We start from the raw sequence: 13,851 nt of genomic DNA on the forward strand, positions 1-13,851 counted from the left end.
ACAGCCAGAGGGGTTCTGTAACTTCTCTGGTGCAGTGATGGGGCCAACAGAACGACCTTTTCCCATCCAACCTGCAAAATCCCTGTTCTTACCTTTTAGTGATGCTGTCCAAAAATCCTCCCAAGGTACCTGTTTCTCCACCATCAAGTGAACAATAAATTTAAATGAGGAACCGTCTGTGTGCGCTGGCGATTGCGTGTCCTGACCGAAACACTGACAACTGAAATGACTGCTGCATGGTCAGCACGGTTAGGAGGGAATCAACACACAAGTGGCATTGCCTCATCTTCAGAACAAGCTTTATTAAAGTTCTGCTTTAACAAACATTGTATGTAGCATGAAAGCATTGGTTCTTTAAGTTTTTCCAATGCATGGCATAGACAAAAGGAAAAATAACAGACTCAGAGGCAAATTCAGCATGTAAATGACAGAGTACCAGAAGAGGCATGTGTTAACTGATGGAGCTGCTAGACCATCTATTAGAAGACATTTTGCAAGCAACAGTCTACATTTCTTTGCATTGAAGTAGAAACATATTTTTGGATTGAGTTTTTTTTTTTTAAACAACTTTATATCACAAATGCCAGGGTAAGGCAAATCCTGGATGAATCATACGATAAAAACCCCCTATTTCTCAAGAAAATAGATCCACATACTCTGTTAAGTTTGTCATTTTAAAAGCAAAGCTGGCATGCACTGCATATCGAGAAAAGTATCATCTCATTTTGTTGTTGTTTTTTAATAAGTATATTTTTATTCAAATGCCTAAAGCCAACCAATGTTAATCCAGAGAGAGACTTTCTCAGAGCTTTGTAGAAAGACTGACAATCGGTAAATGTGGGACCTGGTGCTATAGACTGTGTCTCGAACATCAGCTTTGGGTGTCAGCACATGAGGAAACTGTCCTCCATCAGAGCAGCCACCAGCCTGAGTGTTATCATGCCTAATGGCAGGGTGGAGCACTTTTGGACTGAGGAGTGACAAGACAAGGCAGAGCCTGATACTTTTTTTGCAAACACAGTACCAAAGGGCTGCTGTTCTCTTTACACCACCTGCCACAAACGTGTTTTGGGTTTAAACCAAAATCCATGCCAAAAATCCCTGCGGAGTGATTTCTGGCCTGACCCTTGCTTGCTCTTCTGTGAAGGCGCCTCCCTGCATTTCTGCAGCCCTAGCAAGAGGGGCAGAGGCTGCAGTCAGGGCCATAGGTCCAGCCCCTGACTAACTTGCTCTGCTGAAACACTCGACACTGCCAAACTATATAACCCAGTTTATGACTGGTAAAAAAACCCCAAGAACTCAAAACAAAAACCCACTTGGAGAAAGACAGATAGAGACATGGCTGCAAGTTGTCATGTAAGGACTTAATTAACCACCTCCTGCGTTTCCTTGCTTTACACATCCTACCTGGGCTTCATGCTTTGCTGCTGCATCCTTGGCCAAATGGTTCATAGTTTCAAAGACTCGCTGCTGTTTGAGGAAAAAGTTTAAATGGGAAGTGCAATGAAATTACTGTCAGGGGTTAGAGTGTCTAATTTGATGCATCTTTGCAGATTTTCTTTTTTTAAATATCAGTCAGTCTTCACCAAGGCTTTAAGGAGTCTTTGTCTCCTTGCTGAACCGTTGCACCCCAGCACCCAGCCTTCTGTGGGGCTCTCCCTTTGGCTCCCCAGCTACAGCTGGTTGGTGATGGCAAGAGGGACATGGCCAAGAGCAGCCTACAGCTCCTTTAACATTGCCCACAGGCAGGCATGATGGAAATGAGCAGAGCTAGATTCAGGGCACTGGATACTCTCTCTTGGCTGAAGACCTGGCCACCTCAGATCTCCTTGACACTCCGCACAGCTCCAAGCTGAGCCTGATGAGTCCATTCCCTGCACGGCTGGTTCCCTCACTCACCCAGATGGAGGGAGCCCTTCAACCCGACCTCTTCACAGCGACCTGCGCAACGGGGGAATTGAGAGGACAGACACCCAATGCATTCATTCCCCTTCCTCCCAAGGTAGTTATCGACTCCTGCCCCACCTATTACGACAGGCTGTTTCCAGCAAAATCACACAGTACAGAAAATATACAAGATGTGCACTACGTAGAGGCCAGCTAGTAAATAACTATTTTGAGATTAATGTGTATTTGGGAGGAAAAAGAAGAACAGACTCAATTAATTTGCTTAAAATGATCAAATTATGATCAGTAGCTTTTTAAAATACGGTTTTTGTAGCACATCAAACCCTGGACAGAGGTTGCGTGCTCTTCCATCGAGTGTATTGTCTATCAGTTTCAGTTACAGCATGGTTGGGTAATGTATGTGAAACCCTTTTGTTCCTTTTCTAAAAATTTCAATGCAGCATTTGCTGGCAGAACAATTGACATATGGTAAGACATTCTTATCCAAATAACTGTTAATTGCTTTTTAAAAAAAAAATAAAAAAAAAGAAATCATGCATATGCAGTAGAAAATATAATGAGGGCTCACACAAGATACAGTATGAAGTTGTTAAAGCCAGAAGCCATATTTAAAGGTGCCTTGAACGCAGAGTGCATGTTTTCCTCTGTCACTCACAGGCTCGAGGAAACATGTCGCCTACCTGCACCCGAAGGTCACGCTCACAGCACCGATTTCAAGGCGCGTGGTGCTAAGTGGGAAAGCGCAGGATGATTTGGGGCACCAGCTGTTCGGTGCCACGTGTGTTACTCACATGTAGGACCTGCAGAGGGACATGCTGCAGCGTGGGCTGGTCACAGTTTGGCTTTCCCAGGCCAGACTGAAAGTGAAGGGCAGAGCTGTGGGTGATCCCGAGGCGTGGGGATGGTAAGAGTTAATGCACAAACTCTGCCTCCAGTACGGACTCAAGGGAATACGGCCGCGGTCTTTTCTAGCAGCCACGGTTTGGACACGGTGACCTGCTGGCGGGTGCCAAGTTACAAGCCCGGAGGCGGGCAATGTGTAGGGCTGTCTCTATCAATATTTCTGAGAGTTTGGAGCATCTAGTCTTTCAAATCCCTAGCACAAGGAGGGCGTTTGTTTATCAGTGTGTGCAGATTATAATCCTCTGCAGCAGTTCAGGTTCTCGATGAAAATCTCTGTTTATATCCTAGGAAAAAGTTTAAACAACAACAAAAAAGGAGGGGGTGGAAGAGAATAAACTGGCTCCCACAGGTGGTTTGCAGACAGTACCATAACTAAGAAAGAAGATAAAGATGCTAGAAAAGGGGTGGGCCTGGAAACAGGCTACCGATGATACGATGCAGGAAGAAAAGAGACCCAATATAAGACAGGGACTCACAGTTCAGAAGAAACTGTTGTAATTGCAGGGATAATTGCAAAACATCGTTAGAAGTGGGAAGTTATGTTTCTTTTCAACAGGCTTACAGAACGAAATGCAATGAAGAACAAAGAGAAATTAAAGCAAAGAATCATTTCCCCAAAGCTCCCTCCCTCCCAACCCGTGGAGCATCTCTGTGTGCTCTTTTCTGACAAGAATGATGCCGTAGGATGTCAGTGCCTGTCCGTCGGGTTTCCTCGGGTCTCTCCTCTCCTGCATCCTTCCTTCACCGCAGCAGGGGAGAAAAAACACAAAGAAAATGCAGAATTTCAAATGTCTGTACAGAACCCAGCCTCATCTTTCTACCACAGATGCCTACTACAGTTTATCTCTTTGTCACATGCACAGCACATATACATGTCACGCAGTTTATATGTATCACAGCCACTATTATCTCTATAGCAAACTGACTGTGCTCATTAGGGTTTCTTGCTTTTCCATAGCACTGTGCTACCTGGTTTGATATCACAGACCCCCAGCTCTGGTGGGTGCTTTAGTGCTAGACCACAGAATATACGTTAAAAACAACACAATGAAATACTCACCATACTAAGCAAAGGGATCCCCTCAGCTCTGAAAGACCCTAGTGAGATGCTTTGAAGTTTACCAGGCTAAACAACGCTCCTTGGGAACCAGCTTCTTATAATTAAAACAGCAGCAATGGGGTTGAGAGGACTTCGTTAGAGAGCTGAGAAGGATTTGATACCTGCTTCTAGTCCCGTGCACACCATTAAAATGACGGGCAAGATATGGTGTGTCCCTTTGCTTCAGAAAGGTGCCTTGCAGCGGAATTAAAGAGATTTATTCATTGATTGCTAGTTGTGGTATTATTCTTGTGAATTCTGCCTTTGTAAAGCAAAACGACTCCATCAGCATAGCTGAGGTTCTCAGGGACATGGTTTACTGACAGTGTTGGGTTAATGGTTGGACTCGATGATCCTGAGGATCTTTTCCAACCAAAATGATTTTATGATTCTATCATTCACAGATATTAATTTCCATGGGAAAATGCAGCATGAAACACAGACTTCCTACAGGATGCATGAAAGCCATAGTAACTGTCAGATGTATTTTTTTAAATGGAGGAAGGGTATTAACCTTTCCGTGTATTTTTAACAGCAAGATTTTCATTAATTCCTCCTCCTTTTTTTGATTGAAGGGAACAGAAACCCAGAAGCCAGGGGAGGGGGAAGGAAGAGTTGTGGAAGCCGTATTTTAATGGTGAGGTTGCCTTCCAGTTTTGCCTCTGTACTTTTTACCAGGGACCCCATCAGGCCTATTTCTCACTCCAGCAGTACGGCAGCACATTGTCTATAAGCTGATGAGGACAAATGGCTACACACAGTAATAAGACCTTGTATTTTAAACCTCTGTGATACAGCTGCTGCCATTGTAAAGTCGCTATATTTGGTCTATATGAAATCCCATTACAAGCGCAAATAACGCATCTTGCTGTATGTGATATCAGCATCTCATGATCACCCTACACCAAAGGAAAGTGTGCATTGATGCTAAAAACTACTTTTGAGGGACAAATGCTTCTTGTAATTGGTGATAAGCCTCTGACTTCCTACCAAATGATTAATTTTTATCTAGGCTGTTTATGCCTATGACAAACTCTACAGGCAACAACAACCATCGCACGTTTGTGCCATGCCACTATCATTGAGCACATAAAGCCACTAAAAGCTCCAAAAGGCGGCAGAGCTCCAGAAGGCAGCTTCCTGACTTTGCCTTGTTTTTCTGTGCTATTGCTACGGGTGACGTTCGGCATCGGAGAGCCAAGAGCAATAAATCCCTCATGACGCGAACCTGTTGTTCCCAGAATACCGATCGTACAGAACTGAGCTCGGTTCCAACCGGTATAAATTGCCTGTCATTTTCCTAAGCAATGCCAAAAATTGTTCACTCGGTTACTCTTCCCCTCCTTATCTCCCTGCTGTCTTGCCTTCTGATGATCTAGGACCGTGCACTGTCTAAATGCATTACAGTTGCAGACTGCTACTATAATATTTAGTTGACAAATCAAGTCTACTGGATATTTTCATTTTTTTGGTGCAATACAGGCCATATTATTTTCTTTTCCTTCGTATTTTTTCTTCCTTTTTTCCCCCCTTCTTTTGGTAAACTCTACCTTTAATTACAGTAATTTTTAAAGCTTGTTTTCAAACAGAAACAGAATGGAAGACAGGAAAATGGGTATAAAAATAGCCATAAAGGTCTTACCTGTTACTTAAGCTTCCCGCTCTGTTTCCATAGGATCATTTCTACTTTCAACTTGACTGTTCATTTCCGCTGAAAACAAAATGAGACAGTCATCAAATTCATGATACTTGTTAAGTTTAACACATTGAGTAATAATCACTTTGAACCAAACTTTTTTTTCCCATTTAAAATTGCTAAAAAGTAATTTAAATAGAAGACTTAAACTCAATTCAGCATGGCCTTTGTCAAAAATATCATCTAAACTATGGCAGCTGTGATTGGTCTTATCTAGGCTAAATATAAAAGTGTTACTTTAGCACCTGCATTTTTGAAGATTGGTATTTAGTATTTGTGCTGCAACGAATATGAATATAGTTATTTGTATCAAGACTTTTTTTTCTTTCTTTAACCTTGCTTTATGTTGTGTCATCAACTGCACATTATGAGTCATTTGACACAGGCGATGGGGAAAACCCTCAAATCTGAATGGGAGATTTGGAAACTAAGGGAAGATGTGAGTGGGGAGGGAAAAAAAAGCCAAAAATCAATAACTATGCTACTTCCAGCCAGGCAGTATGATCTCTTTGTGAGTCAATATCATGTCAATACACCTGTTGGGGTTTTAATGAACTATTTGTAAATTATGCATCATCCATACGCAGAACAGATACCGTAATGGCTTCCTGGATGTATGCAATGAATAATAAGAAAAGTATCAGCTCCTGATTACGGAGCTCTGATGCACATCGTATTTAGCGATGTTGTGTTCTTTATGTGCATTTGCATAGCAAAGACAGGATGCTTAATAAAAAATCATTAAGGGAAGGCTGCTGCACACTGACAACAGCAGCTTTTCTCAGCCTCATTATGCCGGCCAGTTTCACTGGCTGGGTTTTCTGAAAATATCGTAAGGCTTCACTTGCATTTTACAGAGATCTCCTGCAAAAATAAAGCTTGCTTTGAAACCCGAGGTTAGGCTCCGTCAGCACCCTTGATGAGGATGCCTCCTTCCCCTTCCCTTCTTTACAGCTGTGAGTAGTCAACCCCCATCATGTTTGCATTAACACTGGTCAGGACAGGAAGGTCTAACTGAAGGATAAACTCCTGCAGACTCCAACAACAGATGTCACTATGAGGCCACCTACACAATCCTCTCGATTTAGCTGGAAAATAACATGGATGGAAGAGCTGCCACTGGGTATGGTGGGAATGTGATTCCCAGTAGGAGTCAGTGTCAGAACGATGTCGTTAGCCCTGGGCACGCTACATGTGACTGCATCACAGGTCAAAACTGACCTTCTCCCCACTGAGCAATGTTTTTAGAGGTGTTAAACTGCTAACTTACATTACTGGTCTTTTTGCATCTGCTGTAATACACTACAACAACCAGCAGCTCAGCAAAGCACCCCAAGTTCAAGGAGGCTGCGCATCTCCTAAATTCATTTTAATCCGTTCCACCTTTTGCAGCTTTGCACAGGACGTTTTAGGCCACAAACGAACATTTCTGTGCAATGGAAATGGGTATTAGTCTGCACTTTCCCGCTCTCTTTTCCCTTAAATTTTGGCCTGTCGTGGAGGACCCATCTGTACCTCCTCTTATCAATCTGCGAGCTGCTTTAGCAGCTCTCAAATTATGACCGGGGAAGGATTTATCCCCAAAAGCAAGCGAGTTTTCGCGCAAGAAGAGAAGAAATAGCCCGGCACATAGTCCACATCTGTCAAAGCGCTGCAGTTGCTGCTGACCAGGTGGATGTGCCGAGGCAGGGATGTGCGGCAAGGCATCCGCCTCTCCCCTGCAAGAAAGCCGCGTGCTTAAAGGTCAGGTAGCCAGCGGACACAGGGCTGCACCTAAGTAGAAGAGACAGCTAAACGGGAACCTGGAAAACCAAGTTTAGCATCATCTGTGAGAGAGAGCAAGCACATTTCCCCACCCCGGGATATTATACTGTAGACCCAGATGGCAGATGAAAGCAAAATATTACTGTCTTGATTCAAGCAGGAGCTTGGTCAGACTCTTACTTGCAAACATAACTTACTTCTTGAGCCACGTCCTAAACAATGTTTTCCCCTTGCATCTACATAACTTGGCTATAGCATATTCACCATATAGCATATTCACTCCAGACTGCCTAGAAAGAAAACCATCTATTTTGAATTCAGCCCGCTGTGCGGTGATGAAACACATGCAACCTGTTTACTTGGTAGTCACTTGTTTCTTGGATATTTCATCAACACCAGAAAAAAAGCATGAGGGTGTTAGCTGTTGAGATCTTCCTTTTGTATTGTTTTGGTGAATCACAGGAAGGTCAGGTTGCTGATGGTGCATTCATCAGCCTGCAAAAGCTTATAAAGAAATGGGAAATTTCAGGTTTGACACTGCCTTCATCTTTTTATTTTCCCCTATTGTGTCAGCAGGTGAGGAGGCAGCTTTCCACAGGCTTGAAATAAAAAAGGCGAATGAATAAACCCATTATAAAAGGAGTGAAGAGTCTGAACTGCCTAATACCAGTTGGAAACTAACATCTACCTTAGTAATCTTAAAAAGCTTTGCTGGTGTAAAACAACAACAAACACAACAACAACAACAAAACAAAAGGCTGCCAGCATGGGAACACGATCTAGGAAACCAATCACCAAAGGTGGGTTTTCTCATCATCAAAAAAATACTAATCAGAAAATCTATCCTGGGTACAAGAAATTTAATATCCAGGGGTCTTTGTTCTGGTGGTCTATGGAGATTGCCAGCAGCAACTGTATCTCTGTACACGCATCCCTATTCAGGCTTACCCTCTGACAGCTTTCCTGATGGGGAATCACGCCCAGCTTTCAAATAATAGTAATTTCTGAAATATATCACTATTACAGCCCTGCCCACTAGATGAACCAATATTGAGACGCACCTGAGCTATCTAAACTCTCTGCATTTCTAAAGCACTTTTCATTGTGACATGGTACATGAAATTAAAACACAAGAGCCAGGCTGCCAAGGGGTACCTGATGATATATGCTTGTGCTTTCAGCTGTGAAGAGATGAGCTCTCCTGGGGCGGAAGGAAGGGGACCAGAGAAAAAATAGGCAATTTACATAAAAATTACTGTCAAATGGAACCCTTTAGGTTTTTTTTTTCCTTTTTAAAAATCTCAACTAGTAACCAGTACATAAAGAAAATTTAGGGCTTTTTTTTTTTCCAGTGAAACTTAACCCTTCAGAGAAAAGAGGAGAGTATGGGGAGTTTGATCCTTTCCCTGTTCTGATTTATGTAAATGTGTAATACACGTCCACAAGAAAAAATACCCTGTAACACAATCCCAGTAGCAACTTAAGCTGTGGAGAAACAAAGACCTCCCTGAACAGCTGAGTACTTCTCTGCAGCCTTGGCAAACGCTCTTTTTCCTGACCTTGCATATAACGTCAGAATGTCACAGAAAGAAAGCCACAGGATGAGTTATATGCAGAAGACCTTACCAGATAATCAAGATTTGAAACTAAGAAACCTATTGTGATTGTCATTTCAGAAGCTGTCAGCTGATCCAAGAGTTATACGATTGTTCTTCTTCCCAGTGGGAAATCCCTCAAGATATTCTTTTAGTAAATTTGGATTTGTTTTCATGAAGTAGCCCAGACCATTGCAGGGATCCAAAGGTCAAATATTTTAATGTGATTACAAGGTTTTGGTTTGTTTGTTCAGGGGCTGATGAGAGAAGCCTGGTCTGGCTTTATTCTGCACACTTACTGGAAATAGCATGGTCTCTAGTATTATTTTTTTAAAGAAAATCCATTATGCATGCTTTCTTTTCCTATTCTTGCAAAAACTTCCCTACAGGCCAGTATCTAAATCAGCCACCAATTCAAACGCTGCAGCACAATCTGACACCGGAGAATGGAAATCAACATTAGATTCTTTGTGCAACTAATATCAAAAGAATATAATTGTTTTGTCTTAGAAATGTAAAAAAGTATGCCTTGAATTTATAGTATGTCAGCGCTGAAGAGGTTAAAGGAGGAATCAAAAATCAAGTCTTTGCTACAGAGAGGGGTCCACTTTATGATCAGAAAACAAGGACTGGAACCCCAATTCCAAAAGCACTGCGTCTTGGAGCAGTAAAGGGGGCCTTTTGCGTAAAAACCAAGAAAGTCCCCGATGTAGCTTTGCTAAGGTCTAAGAGCCCATCCAGAGGAGCGATAAAGGGTTTGCCTCACCAAAACCTAAGCACTGGGACCCTGATTCCATCCAGGATTTCTTTACACACACAGAGAGCCTAGAAAGCAATTTTTCTTATGTTAGGCACTACAGAATCACAGAATGTCAGGGATTGGAAGGGACCTCGAAAGCTCATCCAATCCAATCCCCCTGCCGGAGCAGGAACACCCAGATGAGGTTACACAGGAAGGTGTCCAGGCAGGTTTTGAATGTCTCCAGAGTAGGAGACTCCACACCCCCCCCAGGGCAGCCTGTTCCAGTGTCTGTCACCCTCACTAAGAAGAAGTTTCTTCTCAAATTTAAGTGGAACCTCTTGTGTTCCAGTTTGAACTCATTACCCCTTGTCCTACCATTGGTTGTCACTGAGAAGAGCCTGGCTCCATCCTCCTGACACTCACCCTTGAGATATCTGTAAACATTAATGAGGTCACCCCTCAGTCTCCTCTTCTCCAAACTAAAGAGCTCCAGCTCCCTCAGCCTTTCCTCATAAGGGAGATGCTCCACTCCCTTCATCCACTGGTGTAGCATCCTGGGACGCAGCCCCTGCCAGGACTTTGCCAGACGACAGCTGGGTCATCAGCTCACTGAGGTGAATAACCAAAAAATTTCACTTCCCAGTCAGGAGATTTGGGTTGAGAATGTTCGCAAACCTGACCACAATTGCTGTTGGCTCACCAAATCGTGACAGTTTTATCAACAGTAAATGTTCTAGGGAGAGAACTTCCATCTACTACCACATTGAGCTCCACAAGGACGCCGATGGAGGAGGAGGAAGGGAAATCAGCTCTGAGCTGATGAGTTCAGAGTGGTTATAGAGTCAATGTACAATACAGTACCTGATTACAATGGGCCTAAAATACTGCTTAGTTAAAAGGCAAGCAGATTGAACATACCAATTGAACACATAAAGCCAGTCAGCTACAGAAAAGCAGCACTACGGGACTGAAAGGTACCTCCGCTTAGACTTCCAAGACAATGGAGATTGTGTCAACTCTCAAGAAGACTTCTAATTTCAGGGGAGGAGTGTCCAAACAAGCACGCTACATATCTACTTCAGGACAATTAAAATATTAGAACAACATACCATCTTTATTTGAAACATCTGCTGCTTCACATGGAGGGTCAACTTTCATAGGCTCCACAGAAGTTTCCTCTTTCCCTTGCACCCCTGTAAGACAAGCCAAAGAAGGAGAAAAATCAATACAGTACCTGAATAATGTATAATTCTCAGACTTCGCATGCCTGTTTTTTCCCTTTTTCTTCTGGGACGCTCTTACCTTCATAGACTTTGCTGCTGTATGGTGGCACCCATTAGAGGAAAGGGCAGAGGATACAGGGGGAGGAATGCGATTTCAAAATAATTGCTTGAATATTTGTAGTGATCTGCACTCTTCTGACTGGGATTGTTAAAACCACATCATGGTTTTTCTGCGTCCCTGCCATTCTTTTCTCATCATTTTTGAAGAATCCCTTCTGCTCATAAAATACAATATATGATGGGGACCTAATCACAGTTACAAAGTTTCTCTAGCTAGCAGAATAAAAATAGATACAGTGAGAGTTCAAATATAGTCAGACACAAACCAGAATTTGAATTTGGGAAAATGCATTTTATCACTGTAACTCAACATTTTTATCTCCTTTGCCTCAGGCTTATCTGGAAGCTTAGATTCAATCTCCTAATAATATTTGAAATGGAAAAAAAAAAGTGGTTTTGCTGTTTTGTACACAGTCCTCCTAATATTCTGCCATTTCGAGTGCTGAGAAGCCAATTTTTAGTTAATTTCCATCATGCTACTTCTCTACATTGGTGGCTGCTCTAAAGCCTGCGGCACCCACCCTGTGGCTGAACTACAGGCTGCCAGGCTACTGGTTGCTCAACATGTATCTACCCCGAAGTTTTCAGTCATTTTCACTGTTAATCGTATCCACAAGCCAATGCCACGGAGACTTTAGTTCCCTCTGTGCTCGCTATGTTGGCAATGCTATTCACAGGCAACTGGTCCTACCAAGCATCGAAATACTAAATCAAGGATCCAGCACATACAGAAAGCAACAAAAAATAACCACTGGAAAGCTCAATTAGCCATCTCAGTGAGCACGGGGGAAAGTGTGAAGGAAGGCTTTACAGTAATGGAGATGTCACCCATTGTTTTAATAGATCTTACTTCTACTGCAGAAATCCTTCAGTGGGCTGTCGTATCAATAACTCCACCTCTTCCTCACGGGTTTAAAATCACCTCCCCGTACAAACAAAATGTCTGTAAACATCTGTGACTGTGAACTCACCTGTCAGCAAATGACTGAGATGGCCCCTTTGCGGATACATCAAATTCCTGATGCTTCTCTGGGGAATTCAGGAGAGCAAGTGAGGTTTTCTCCTGAGGTTCCTTATGCAGCAACAAGCCTAAGCTTTCCCAGAACTCACCCATTGCTCTTTTTGGCTCATGAAAACTAAAAACCCAGGTCACCCCATTGTGGAAGTGTGCACACATAGCAGGGAATTGTCAAGTAGAAGGCTGAGAAGGCGTGTTCAAAATCCCTGCCTGACTGCTAGCAAAATCAGTATGAAATTTGGGTGACTATGAGAGCACTGATAAATCAAGGAAGAAACAATGAAAATCAAGTTGTGCTACATTTTGATTAGCTTGGGGAAGCAAAATTTTGGAATATCAACAGTCTCACCACAAGTGCAGCTTGCAGTGGACACAGCCCTTCCCACCAAGACACTCAGATATCTGACTTAGGGATATGGGATCCCTGCTAATTACCAACGCATCCCGACTGGCAGCTGATACCTCTGAATCCGACTTTGTCACCTCTAAACCACCGTCAATTAACCAAATAAAGCAGATACGATATGACAGGTATTGTCTTGTCTCCTGGTTTCTCTAAGAGCCAGAGATACCTCGTCGCTCTCCTGTTGTCAGCCCACCTGAAGTTCCCAGTCTGTACCCCAAGATCTCCCGTTAACCAGCCGGCACGCCTGGCTTCTCCACGCTGCCGACAGGTTTCTCACTTTCCATTCCAGAAATCTCTCATGCAGCTGACAGGTGCAAAGGATTATTGGCATGGCACTAGGTGCAGACTGAGCCTAATTAAAGAGAAGACGTTCCGTGCATACACGTGTGTGTGCACACATTTGCACAAGTGCTAATTAGGCCTGCCATTGTAGGGACGAAAGCAGAAGGCATTGAGGGTGCTCGATACCAAAAGCCACAGGTGAGCAACCCCAGAGAGAGGCTGGAAAGAGGAACAACAGCAGCAGTAAACTTGCAAAATTACTTTTTCGAGAGGTTTAAGGCCATAAACATTGTCAGAAGAACACTAATGTGTCTTCTGCTTTTTCATGTTCTTTCCATGTCAGAATAGCTGATTCCCCACCCCTTCTAGGATGGGATTATGGTCATATCTTTTTTATTTTTCTCTGAATTGTGTATGTTGATTATTGGATATTGTCAGCAAGAAAACGATAGTGGGAAACAACGTTCAGGGACAAACAAGGCAGAAGATATTTTAAACCTTAACAAAGCCAGGCACTGCTGCAAACCTTGAGAGGAGGCTTGCACATTCTATCATCCCATTTTTGGCAAGACTTTCAAACTCGGTTCATATAAATCTGCATTTCTTTCCTTGTTCTTATTGTGGGTGGGGAACAGGAGAATTCACTATACTGCCATGCCTGTGGAAAGGGTATTATTCAAAAAGCTTCTTCCCTGCCGTGCAGTAAAACCAAGTGCCACAAAGAAATGAGCCCATTTCACATAAACAGCAGAACTCGATCAATACCAGAACCACCTTCACAATCAATTTATTCTAAAGGCCTCCCCTCATCCCCTTGTTTTGATTGCTCCAGGTTAGAGCACAAACAAGCGAAGTATTTTGGGTCTCTGAGCAGGAGCTGAGAGTTACTGAAGGGGAGGGAGCTTGGGAGAAACCACTTTCAATTTCAATTACCATTTCCAATTGCGCTCCTGACAGAGCTCATTACCTGAGCCCTTGGCAGGCTGGTTACACAACCAGCCCGGCACTAAGTGACAACAGGCTTCTGGCACGGGCAAGGATGGCTCCCTGCCTTGTGAAACGCATAAGACCGGGAAGACAGAAATCTCTCTGCTG

At 43.2% G+C, this 13,851-nt stretch overlaps 1 protein-coding gene across 1 annotated transcript in view; it reads right to left on the bottom strand.

Moving 5' to 3' along the window:
* Nucleotides 1-5,242: 5,242 nt before the first annotated feature.
* The window catches only part of MACROD2 (mono-ADP ribosylhydrolase 2), a gene marked incomplete at its 5' end in the record, with an annotated part of 853,200 nt that continues 844,591 nt past the window's right edge, over nt 5,243-13,851 (bottom strand). The window contains 2 exons of the mRNA XM_080342121.1: nt 5,243-5,621; nt 10,817-10,900. Coding sequence (XP_080198247.1) covers nt 5,560-5,621; nt 10,817-10,900 — 146 coding nt within the window. The 3' untranslated portion in view covers nt 5,243-5,559. The remainder of the gene's footprint in view (nt 5,622-10,816; nt 10,901-13,851) is intronic.

The sequence above is a fragment of the Nesoenas mayeri genome (assembly GCF_963082525.1).
Source record: "Nesoenas mayeri genome assembly, chromosome: 3".
In the NCBI taxonomy this organism is placed as follows: Eukaryota; Metazoa; Chordata; class Aves; order Columbiformes; family Columbidae; genus Nesoenas; species Nesoenas mayeri.